General features: G+C 39.9%; 1 protein-coding gene across 6 annotated transcripts in view; it reads right to left on the bottom strand.

Annotated features, from left to right (window-relative positions):
- Nucleotides 1–13,165, bottom strand: part of GPATCH8 (G-patch domain containing 8) — a 113,078-nt gene that overhangs the window by 76,882 nt on the left and 23,031 nt on the right. For 4 of the 6 annotated variants that reach the window (XM_008012406.3, XM_008012413.3, XM_037993715.2 and 1 more), the window contains exon 2: nucleotides 5,086–5,160. In XM_008012406.3, the coding sequence (XP_008010597.1) occupies nucleotides 5,086–5,160 (75 nt within the window). Of the gene's footprint in view, nucleotides 1–3,664; nucleotides 3,700–5,085; nucleotides 5,161–13,165 lie in introns of those variants that run through there. The other 2 variants (XM_073005235.1, XM_073005233.1) reach the window with 1 other exon arrangement.

Genomic DNA, 13,165 nt, shown 5'->3' with positions numbered 1-13,165 from the left:
GCTACTAGGTGAACCCATGCAAACAAGTTGTAAAAATTCCCAAAACAAAAACTCTAGAGCTCACTACAGATGACACAATGAAGACTAAAGAGAAAAGCCACATAGTAATGCTACACCATTCAGCTCCAAGAAGCACATTATTTCTAGTGCAGTCCATATATGGTCACTGCTAAATGTCAAATCAGCAGTCTTATAGAGTTACAGTTTGGAACTAGTGGAGTCCACAGATCTAGACAGATATGCAACATGACAAAACCCAATTATACATATACTTCCAAATCCTTAAGATGCACAAACTAAACATCAGCAACTGGAGTTTGAAGCTTACACTAATTTTTAAACCTGTCATCCTGACAACCATAAAGAAAGAATTTTAATCAGTCAGGTAGGGCAAGGGCTGACTAATGGCTGATGGGTAGTTGCACTTCCAACCACAACAATAACAACACGTTTTAAGTCTATGATGCAGGCATTTTGCCTTCTATATAGCTTAAAGTCATTCTCCCATCTGAACCCTCATCTTCTTTTTTTTTTTTTTTTTGAGATCGAGTCTCGCCCAGGCTGGAGTGCGGTAGCACAATCTCGGGTTCAAGAGATTCTCCTGCCTCGGTCTCCCAAGTAGCTGGGACTACAGGCGTGTGCCACCACACCCAGCTAAGTTTTGTATTTTTAGTAGAGATGGGGTTTCACCGTGTTAGCCAGAATGGTCTCGATCTCCTGACCTTGTGATCCACCCGCCTCGGCGTCCCAAAGTGCTGGGATTACAGGTGTAAGCCACCATGCCTGGTGCATATTTTTTTTTTTTTTTGGGACGGAGTCTCGCTCTGTCACCCAGGCTAGAGTACAGTGGCGTGATCTTGGCTCACTGCAACCTCTGCCTTCCAGGTTCAAGCGATTCTCCTGCCTCAGCCTCCTGAGTAGTTGGGATTACAGGTGTGTGCCACCACGCCTGGCTCTTTTTTTATTTTTAGTAGAGACAGGGTTTCACCATGTTGGTCAGGCTGTTCTCAAACTCCTGACCTCATCATCTGCCCGCCTCAGCATCCCAAAGTGCTGGGATTACAGGGGTGAGCCCCTGCGTCCGGCCCGATTCCTCATCTTCTAACTATGATAAAGGTCATAAAGGACCATATATCCTAAATAACACCAACTAATTCTGCTGTGATTGAATCCTAGATGGAGCTATGGCTTTAGATCAAGCTTTGTTTTGTAAAAATTTTGTCTTTAAGTAAGTGGAGGTTATAATTATAACATTTGAGACCTAAATATCTCATAAAGCAATAACAACTTTTAAAATTCAAATTCAAAGTTTTTCGTAATAGGGATAAAATGTTAATACTTTCCAACTTGTTTTCAAGTTGTTCAGTAATTCTTCCATAATTTTCTTAAAAAGATGTTTTATTCTTGAGAAAAAATTTCACTGAAAGATATCTGGTTGGTTGAAGTAAATAAAGAAAATAAAACTTTTCCAAAAATATTATTAAATGCTTTACAAATGCTGGATTTTGACGTATTTTCAACATTTACCTACTAAAATTGAAATACCAATATCTCACTAACAAATCTGGCTTTCAGAATTCACTAAAAGCATAATATATTATTGCATCTTCATGTCTCATTTCCCATCTTGCTGGTTTGCATCAAATCTAGCCTACTACAAAATAAAAAGACCTTAATCCTATACTCACAATAACCCTTCACACAGGCATATTCTTGGCACAAACCTGTGCAGAGACTTCCACGGTTACCAGCTGCTGCAGATTACCTTTAGTTAAAAAAAAATGACTAGACCTTTAGCTCCTGCAATGATCTGTAGACTCCCAAAGCTGCATATTTCCAGCCACTTTTGAGTTGCATGCTGTAGCAAAACAGTCAGCATCTCTCTCAATAGATATTGCTGCAGAGAAAGATTTTAATTCAGCACTCTTTCTGTGTTAGAAGCAACACCATTTCCCCCTAAAAACAAAACAGCTTAATATAGCCAGCCAGCCATATAATTAAATATTTACTTATTATTTGGTGGGCATTCCTTAGGTGATAAGGGACTTCTTTTGTTTGGTGGGAGGGAGGGAACACTACCTACTTTGATGCCAATCACTGTAGGAGTTTCTCTTAAAACTTAAAATTTTCTGTGACCAAAAAAAATGTCAAAAAAAACGTTAAAAAAAAAAAAAGAACACTTAAAATTTTACTTCCAACTGATTAGGCAACAGAAATAAGATCCCTCTTATCTTGTGTGTCATACCTTTTTTTTCTTATTTTTTCTTACATCTTTATTTATTCTCCCAGATCCTATGTCCTACTTCTATCTAATACAATGTAGGCCATGAAGTTCTCTCCTACAACCTAAACTATCACATCACAAATAATCCATATATTTATCTTTCAGAAGTAAATTTTCATTGAAAGTGTCATTACTAACATACATTTCTGAACATGCATTTATTTATTTAAAAAAATTAAATATCCAGCCTGAGCATTATATAGTATTTGCTATTTTAAGTGGAGAGGTAGCACTATTTAATAAATAAGGCATATATCAATTCTACTCCTACTGAATGAGATTATTCAACAATGATTACTCAATTAGACTGCCTTCTGATAGTGTTCTCCCTATACGTGGCAGAAAAAGTCCTGGACATTATGAGAGGTAAAATAGCTTTAGCCTCATGTGCCATAGGAATGAAATTTCCAAAAATATTTCAGTGTATCCCTCTAGGCTTAAAAAATGTTAAATATCATTTAATTTAGTGGTTTAAAAAACTATTTGTTGAGTATTGTAATAATGAATACTAGGTTGCAAATTTCATCTAATTAAATTTCCTGCTGCTGTTGAATATCCACAGAATTATAGCTTTTGTAAGAACATTAACCAACCATGCACCTTGTAGAATATGGTACTGGGGAGTTGATTCTGACAGCTTGGTCTTAAACTTAGACCCTCCTGTTTTTTGTTTGTTTTTGAGACCGAGTCTCGCTCTGTCACCCAGGCTAGAGTGCAGTGGCACGATCTCGGCTCACTGCAACCTCCGCCTCCCAGGTTCAAGCCATTCTCCTGCCCCAGCCTCCCGAGTAGCTGGGACTACAGGCGCCTACCACCGCGCCTGGCTAATTTTTGTATTTTTAGTAGAGATGGGGTTTCACCATCTTGGTCAGGCTGGTCTCGAACTCCTGACCTTGTGATCCACCCGCCTCAGCCTCCCAAAGTGCTGGGATTACAGGTGTGAGCCACTGCACCCGGCCAGACCCTCCAGTTTTTTAAATTGAAATGGAAAAATTAAATTAGTTTGCAAATACAAGATACTGTCTAGCCTACAGATTTCATTACAAAATTCTGCCTTGTCATAATCCCCAAAATAATACAGAACAAGGCACAAACCCCGGTGATTTTAACTTAGCAAAGTGGGCTTGGCATTTTATCCTTATGTCAAAACACAAGACTAGGCTTTCAGTGAAATTATCAGATGAGAATTCTCCCTCTGCAGCATTATCACATGCGTCATCAATTACTGCCATGCCTAAGTCTAGCATCATGCCAGCACATTAAGACAGAAGGTACTATATGCAGTGTTCACTGGACCAGAAAGACAGAAATAAGAAAGGGAGGTGGGGAGAAAGAAACCCTAGAGAAGAAATTAAAAAAGGCAGACCGTGCAATACAAACCAGATCATGGCTGCTTAGCTAATATGGGCCAACTGCTGTGGAAGAAAAATGTCGAACACCCCAAGTTGTGTAAATTTCTGTAAACATCTAAACACACATACAAACACACACAACACCAACCTAATTAGGAACATAAATATATGTTGATCCTTTACTATGTTACAGTTTTGAAAATAAAAATTAAAGTTAAAATATCCGTATTCTCTAAATTGCCTTCTTATTTTCCTGAGGAAGCAGCTAGTATTTCTTAAGGGGAAGGGGTGGGCTTGCCATGGATGGTTATAAAGATTAAGATTCCCTTTTTGACTTTTTTTCCCCACTCAAGTTTTACCAATAACTCACTGAAATCATTATTAAACATGTACACTTAAGCACAAATAGTAAATGCTGACAATAATGACAAGTTTAGACATTTTAACAATAGACTGTGTTATTTAAAAATAATAGGTTTGGCCAGGTGCAGTGGCTCAAGCCTGTAATCCCAGCACTTTGGGAGGCCGAGACGGGCGGATCACGAGGTCAGGAGATCGAGACCATCCTGGCTAACACAGTGAAACCTCGTCTCTACTAAAAAATACAAAAAACTAGCCGGGCGAGGTGGCGGGCCCCTGTAGTCCCAGCTACTCGGGAGGCTGAGGCAGGAGAATGGCGTGAACCCGGGAGGCGGAGCTTGCAGTGAGCTGAGATCCAGCCACTGCATTCCAGCCTGGGCGACAGAGCGAGACTCCGTCTCAAAAAAAAAAAAAAAAAAAAAAAAAAGGGGTTTTTCAAAATGAAAATAATGTTCAAAAATTAAGAAGTTTTTTTAAAACTAAGAGCCAGGTAAATAAATCTCCTTGTTCTATTGCTTGGTATCATCAGTGTCCAAAACTAAGTAGTGTGAAAAGATAGAAACAATCAGCTTTTGACAAAAACCAGACAATTCTTAAGCTACACAGACCAAACTTGCCATGTTTCACAAGAGTCTGGTAAATAAAACATATTACTCCTTGAATGTTTCTAATACAATATTTTTTTAACATGTCCATACATAGTCTACTTATGTAGGAACATTTCATACATAATTATATTGCCCAGGAGAGGTGAAGCTATAAAGGATCAAAATACATTTTACTCCTTTATTCAATTCACAAAATGCTAAACTTTAACTTGCTGTCTTCAACAAAGTATCAGTATGGGCCAGAAAGATATTTTTCCATCAAAATTCTAATGTGTTTCTAGATTTTTTTGGACTGATTTCCCAACATATTAAATATTAGATTACATCCCAATTTCTAATTGATTACTGTATGGCATGCAAGAAAACAACTCTAAACTGTACTATTGGTCATTAATAAGTTTAACTTCACTCACATCAAGTGTCACACAAACACTACCTAACTAACTGGCTAAGACCCGAAATTAAGCACTGATAATCTTACCGATTCTATAGGCTTGTCAAGTGATGCTTGTTCAATTTCCAAGTGTCCTTCCTCATATTGATCAAAGTGATTACCCTGAAAAAAGATGATTACAGTTATTTTTCAAAAGCAGTACGTGTCAAATTTATTAACAGTTTAACCAAACTAAGGGTATTTTTAACTTTTCTTTTTATTTTTATCCTAAAAGAACACTGCAATCGTTCTTTTTCAGTAGACAATCAAAACCACACCACAAATTCCAACTTTTTAAAAATTTATAAAAATGGGCCAGGCGTGGTGGTTCACGCCTATAATCCCAGCACTTCAGGAGGCTGAGGCAGGTAGACCACCTGAGGTCAGGAGTTCAAGACCAGCCTGGCCAAAATAGTGAAACCCCATTTCCACTAAAATTACAAAAAATTAGCTGGTTGTGGTGGCATGCGCCTGTAGTCCCAGCTACTCGGGAGGCTGAAGGAGGAGAACCACTTGAACCCGGGAGGTGGAGACTGCAGTGAGCTGAGATTGGGCCACCACACTCCAGCCTGGGCAACAGAGCAAGACTCCATCTCAAAAAAGAAAGAAAGAAAGAAAAAAACTTTATAAAAATGTATTAGGGCTGGGCACAGTGGCTCACATCTGTAATTCCAGCACTTTGGGAGGCTGAGGTGGGAAGATCACTTGAGGACAAGAGTTCAAGACCACCCTGGGCAATACAGTGAGACCCTGTTTCTACAAAAAAATTTTTTTAATTAGCCACACATTGTGGTGTGAACCTGTAGTCCCAGCTACTCAGGGGGCTGAGGTGGGAGGATCACTTCAGCCCAGGAGGTCGAGGCTGCAGTGAGCTGTGATCAAGTCACTGCACTCCAAGTCTGAGTGACAGAACGAGACCCTATTTCAAACAAAACAAAACACAACTTATTAGGAATCTAGGCCTAGTAATCTGAACTTTTATTCTCCTAACAAGTGTTGAAATTGCAAACTAAAACACTACCAACCATTTGGAACACCAACTCTTTTAGACTGACTACATTAGGAAGACTACAGAGTCTTACAAAGAGCCATGCTGTTTTACCTTTTTTTTTTTTTTGAGACAGAGTCTTACTCTGTAGCCCAAGCTGGAATGCAGTGTCACAATCTCAGCTCACTGCAACCTCCGACTCCAGGGCTCAAGTGATTCTTGTGCCTCAGCCTCCCAAGTAGCTGGCACTACAGGTGAGCGCCACTATGCCTGGCTAATATTTTCTATTTTAGTAGAGATGGGGTTTCACCATGTTGCCCAGGGTAGTCTCAAACTCCTGAGCTCAGGCGATCTACCCACCTCAGCCTCCCAAAGTGCTGGGATTACAGGAGTGAGCCACTGCACCCAGCCTGTTTCACTTTTTTATAAGCAATATTGCATTAAACCTTTAATAATGAAGAAAACAAGTCATAGTAATGAAAATAAAATCTATATTTTAATAAATACTGCTCAATCTGGTAACATCATTTTAAACTAAATCTGCTAAGACATTAAACTTTAAATCAATTGATACCTCCCAGCTTTTCAAGAAATTAAAAATAAGTTCTTGACAGTTTCCAAAGCAACTATTCCTTAAGATGATCTGCAAAGGAGATAAACATGCCTGTATAATGATGTATTTGATCATAATCAAGCAAGTTGTCACTGCAACTAAAATAAGTAAAAACAGTTTCAACAAATGATAACTGCAGACAACTAAGAAGTTCCCTCTAATCATAGTTTTCACAAGTCTCCTTGCTTCATCAGGAAGGAATAGCTCATTATTTGGTTTTAAATCAAAATATCAATTTTCTGGTTCCCTTCTAGTCTTAAAGTGTAAGGCATTAGGATATGAGAGTCCCACAATTACCTAAATCAAAAGACTAAAGACTTCAGTCTTTTGGTCCAGCCTAAATGAGTTCGGTGTGCGGAATGATATAACTTGAATGTTAACCTAACAAAAAGTTACTTTGCCTTTTCAAGGTAAAATTTAAATTCTAATTCAATAAATAAAATTTAATGATGCGGAGCTCTAACATGTAATTTGTCAAATTGTACAGCAAGTATTATGTTTCTCTCACTAGACTGTGAAGTCCTTGAAGACAAGAACTGAGTTTTATCTCTTACACCTGATACTTAACATGACAGCCAAATACTAGGGAACAATTAGGTGCTAAAATTGTGTGGCAGTGCTGAACAAGTTCTAGAACAAGATGGTGGTGGTGACAGTAGTACAACATTGTTAATGTACTTAATGCCACTGAACTGTATACTTTTTTTTTAAGAGAAGGGGGTCTCACTACGTTGCCCAGGCTGCCTTCAAACTCCTGGGCTCAAGGAGCCCAAGCCTCGGCCTCTTGACCAGCTGGAACTACAGGCGCCACATCACTACACTTGGCTTGGACTATATACTTCCAAATAGTTAAAGTAATAAATTTTATGTTACATGCATTTTACCACAATAAAAATAATAAAAACAAAAATTGTATGGCAAAGTCTATCCAAGAAAAAAAGGAGAAAAATGGAACAGCAAGGGACGGGAGTATGCTTTCCAAAGACAAAAAAAAAAAGGACTTAAGAGTGGGTATTTCACGAATGAAAAAAAGCAATAATCAACAAATGATTTTTAAAAATTAAAAACAGCTATTAATCCTGAAAGTCTGTCTTTTTGTTTTGTTTTGTTTGAGATGGAGTCTTGGTCTGTCACCCAGGCTAGAGCGTAGTGGTGCCATCGTGGTTTACTGCAAACTCCGCCTCCCAGATTCGAGGGATTCTCCCACCTCAGCCTCCAGAGTAGCTGGAATTACAGGCACACACCACCACATCTGGCTAATTTTTGCATTTTTAGTAGAGACGGGGGCGGTCTCACCATGTTGGCCAGGCTGATCTCGAACTCCTGACCTCAAGTGATCCGCCCACCTCAGCGTCCCAAAGTGCTGAGATTACAGGTTCGAGCCACCTGGCCCAGCCTGAAAGTCTGTCCTCAATTAACCTCCAAACACCTGCTACTTGGCATTTTAATTTCTACTGTAACACTTAACATTTTAAGTTACTTTAAAGGTATTAATTGCAAAGTACTTCTAAATTACTAAATCATAAATATCCAAATACTGAGATTAACTCAAACCTCATTATATTATAGAACACCAATGTACAGCCGAATATCGATTCTTTTACTCTACAGGTCTATACAATTTAATGATACAAGAATAAACCAGGCGCAGTGGCTCATGCCTGTAATTCCAGCACTTTGGGAGGCTGAACTGGGAGCACTGCTGGAGGCCAGGAAGTTGGACATCAACTTGGGCAACGTAGCAAGCAACACCTTTTCTCTACAAAAAAATTAGATGGGTGTGGTGGTGTGTACCTATAGTCCTAGTCCTACAGTCCTAGCTACTCTGGAGGCTAAGGCAGGAGGATCAGTTCAGCCCAGGGGTTCAAGATGGCTATGAGCTGACTGAGCCACTGCATTTAGGACTGGGTAACAAATCAAGAGTGTGTCTCAAAAACAAAAAACAAAACAAAACAAAACAAAACAAAACAAAAAAACAAAAAACTTCATCCTAACAATAACTGTGTACTACCTTTTTAAAGTAATTAAACCTTTAGTTTGTTTGTTTAGAGACAGAGTCTCTCTCTGTCACCCAGGCTGAAGTGCAGTGGAACCATCATAGCTTACAGTATGAACTCCTGGGCTCAAGCAATCCTCCCACCTCAGCCTCCCAAGTAGCTAAGGCAACAGGCATGCACCACCACACCTGGCTGTTTTTTATGTTGATTTAGGTGGTCTCAAACTCCTGGACTCAAGTGATCCTCCTGCCTCTGCCTCTAAAAGTTCTGGGATTACAGGCGTAAGCCATCAAACCTGGCCTATAATACTTAACTTAGGACAACTGTGTGATGGTTTTAAACAAAAAGAGAATTGCCCCAAAATATATTGCTATCAAATGTGACATTTAAAGTACAAACACAGATTATTAGAGAACTACCAATTAATGCTACAAAAAAGAAAGTGGACACCTTCTAGGAAAAACCATTTCAGCTCATCCTTGCTGCATGAAAAATCACACAAGTTTTTCCAAACAGAAAATGAATCATTAGCAAAATCTTCTTTTAATCTTAGGCTTAAATTTATTTTAGAAAACCCTTCTGTAGATTACAAACTACTGTCAGCAAATGCCAGGTTCCAAATAAGACATTTAACAAATTTCTAAATACAGTCAGTTAATTAACTTTTCAAGTCATTCTGGATCTGTCAGATGCCATACAAATCAGGATTAATAATACAGACAATTCAACAGAGAAATTTTAATGTTTTCAATAACTGGCGCTAGAACCAGGTGTCCATATGCCAAACAAAGAGCTTCAATCCATACTTTGAATAATTAAAAAAAGAACTCAAAATGCTCTGCAGACTTAAATGTAAAACTGAAAATGATATATTCTAGAAGAAAAAATACAAGAGAAAACTCTTTGTGACCACAGGCTAGACAAATATTTTCTTAGAGACAACCCCAAAGCACAATCAATACATGGAATAAAAAACTGATGGCTGGGCACGGTGGCTCACACCTGTAATCCCAGCACTTTGGGAGGCCGAGGTGGGTAGATCACGAGGTCAGGAGTTCGAGACCAGCATGACCAACATGGTAAAACCCTGTCTCTACTAAAAATACAAAAATTAGCTGTGTGTGGTGGCGCACACCTGTAATTCCAGCTATTCAGGAGGCTGAGGCAGGAGAACCGCTTGAACCAGGAGGCAGAGGTTCCAGTGAGACGAGATCACACCACTGCACTCCAGCCGGGGTGACAGAACAAGAGTCTGTCTCAAAAAAAAAAGAAAAAGAAAAAAAAAATTGATAAGCTGGACTGGGAGAAAATATTTACAAATCTTATTCCTTTTTTAAAAAAAATCAGAAACCAATGAATGCTGAACAAATCCATACCTGATTAAAAACTTGTATCCAGAAAATACATAGAATTCTCAAAGAGGGGGAAAAAAACCCCAATATTTAAAGTGGGCATAGATTTAAACAACATTTCATCAATGATAAACAGGTGGCAAGTAAGCACATGAAAACACATTCAAGATTATTAACCATTAAGGAAATACAAACTAGAAGCACAATGTATTACTATCACATGCCTATTAAAATGGCATTAAAAAAAGAATGCGACAGGGCGCGGTGGCTCACACCTGTAATCCCAGCACTTTGGGAGGCCAAGGTGGGTGGATCATGAGGTCAGGAGTTCAAGACCAGCCTGGCCAACATGGTGAAACTCCATCTCTACTAAAAAAATACAAAACTTGGCCAGGCACGGTGGTTCACATCTATAACCCAGCACTTTGGGAGGCCGAGGAGGGTACAACACCTGAGGTTGGGAGTACAAGACCAGCCTGACCAACATGGAGAAACTTCGTCTCTACTAAAAAAAAAACACACAAAATTAGCCAGGTGCGGTGGCTCATGCCTGTAATCCCAGCTACTCAGGAGGCTGAGGCAGGAGAATCGCTTGAACCCAGGTGGCAAAGGTTGCAGTGAGCTGAGATCATGCCACTGCACTCCAGCCTGGGTGACAGAGTGAGACTCCAGTCTCCAAAAAAAAAAAAAAAAAAAAAAAAAGCTAATACCACTTCTTTATTTGTTTGTTTGGAGACAAGAGTCTCTCTCAATTGTCCAGGCTGGAATGCAGTGGCACCATCACGGCTCACTCCAGCCTCAACTCTCCTTGGAGCTTAAGCCACCCTTCCCATCTCAGGCTCCCCAGGAGCTGGGACTAGAGGTGCACACCACCACACCAAGCTAATTTTGTATTTTTGGTGGAGATGGGGTTTTGCCATATTGCCCAGGCTGGTCTTGAACTCCTTGGCTCAATCTGCCCATCTTAGCCTCCCGAAGTGCTGGGACTACAGGGGTGAGCCCTCCTCTGATAAAATTTCAGATGAGCAACTTTCATGTATGCTGGTGAGAACATAAAATAGTACAGTCAACTTAAAACACCTGTCTGTGAATGTTTATAACACTTATTTGTACGCTAGAAACTATCCAAATATCTGTCTATTGGGAAGTAAACTTTAAAAACTATGGTACACCCCGTACAATGAGATATTACTCGGCACTAAAGAGAAACAAATTATTCATATAAGTAATAACAGAGATGAATCTCAAATGCCTTATGCTGAGTGAAAAGAAGCCATACTCAAAAGGCTTCCATATATAGGGCATTCTGGAAAAAACAAAGGTAAAGAAAAGAAAAAGATCAGTGACTGTCAGAAGCTATACACTGGTTGTTGTGGTGGCTGCACTATGATGCATTTTGTCAATACTCAAATTGTACTTTTTTTTCACCATCTTATGGTGCTGATAAACTGTACATGTAAATGAGTGAATTTCACTGTATCTTAATTGTACTTTAATTTTTGAAAAATGGTGAAAACAGGCTGAATATTTCTATATTTCCCCTCTAAAAAATGTATTTTTTGAACACTTAAATTCAAATCCTGTTCCGTAGGCAGATTATGGTGGCAGTTACAAGAATCTATAAATGTGTTAAAATTCATAGAACTAGGCTGGGCATGGTGGTTTACACCTGTAATTCCAGCACTTTGGGAGACCAAGGCAGGCAGATCACTCGAGGTCAGGAGTTTGAGACCTGACTGGTCAACATGGAGAAACTCCATCTCTACTAAAAATACAAAAATTAGCTAGGTGTGGTGGTACACGCCTGAGATCCCAGGTCCTCAGGAAGCCGAGGCAGGAGAATTGCTTGAACCTACGAGGCAGAGGTTGTAGTAAGCCAACATGTCGCCACTGCACTCCAGCCTGGGCGAGAGTGAGACTCTTGTCTCAAAAATAAATAACCCCATGTTCTCACTCGTAAGTGGGAGTTGAACAATGAGAACATACGGACACAGAGAGGGGAACATTACACACTGGGGCCTGTCAGGCGGTGGGGGGCAAGGGGAGGGAGAGCATTAGGACAAATACCTAATGCATACGGGACTTAAAACCTAGACGAGGCCGGGCGCAGTGGGTCACGCCTGTAATACTAGCACTTTGGGAGGCCAAGACGGGTGGATCATGAGGTCAGTTCAAGATCAGCCTGGCCAACATGGTGAAACCCCATCTCTACTAAAAATACAAAAAAATTAGCTGGGTGTGGTGGCGGGTGCCTATAATCCCAGCTACTCAGGAGGTTGAGGCAGGAGAATCGCTTGAACCGGGGAAGCGGAGGTTGCAGTGAGCCGAGATCACACCACTGCACTTCGGCCTGGGCGACAGAGCCAGACTCCATCTCAAAAAAAAAAAAAAAAAAAAATCTAGATGACGGGTTCATAGGTGCAGCAAACCACCATGGCACATGTATACCTATGCAACAAACCTGCATGTTCTGCACATGTATCCTGGAACTTAAAATTTAAAAAAAAATTTCTATCAAAAAATAAATTCGTAGAAATGCATATCAAAACAAGTCAATACTACTGCACATTAATTTTTAAAACTAAAAAAAACATGTACAGAGCAGCTCTAGAATACATTAGAAGCTTGTAGTAGAAGTTAACTCCTAGAAATGGGTGTCTAAGAGATATGAGAGGTAGGCTATTTTTAATTGCATTTTTTTCTTTTGAATTTCATACTTACTGCACTTTAAAATAAAATTTAAAATATTTAATCAGAAATTTATTTTATTTTTTATTTTTTTGAGACACAGTCTTGCTGTGTCACCCAGGCTGGAGTGCAGCAGCACGATCACAACTCACTGCAGCCTCCGCCTCCTGGGTTCAAGCAATTCTTGAGCCTCAGCCTCCCAAGAAACTGGTATTACAGGCACGCACCACCAGGCTCAGCTAATTTTTGTTTGTTTGCTTGAGACAGAGTCTCAATCTGTTGCCCAGGCTGGAGCGCAGTGGCGCGATCTAGCTCGATGCAACCTCCACCTCCCAAGTTCAAGCGATTCTCCTGCCTCAGCCTCCCAAGTAGCTGGGACTATATGCAAATGCCACCACGCCCGGCTAATTTCTGTATTTTTAGTAGAGACAGGGTTTCATTGTGTTAGCCAGGATGGTCTCAATCTCCTGACTTCGTGATCCGCCCACCT

Source organism: Chlorocebus sabaeus, chromosome 16 (assembly GCF_047675955.1).
Source record: "Chlorocebus sabaeus isolate Y175 chromosome 16, mChlSab1.0.hap1, whole genome shotgun sequence".
Taxonomy (NCBI): Eukaryota; Metazoa; Chordata; class Mammalia; order Primates; family Cercopithecidae; genus Chlorocebus; species Chlorocebus sabaeus.
Note: the sequence above shows the minus strand (reverse complement) of the source record. Positions and strands in the feature narration are given on the sequence as shown.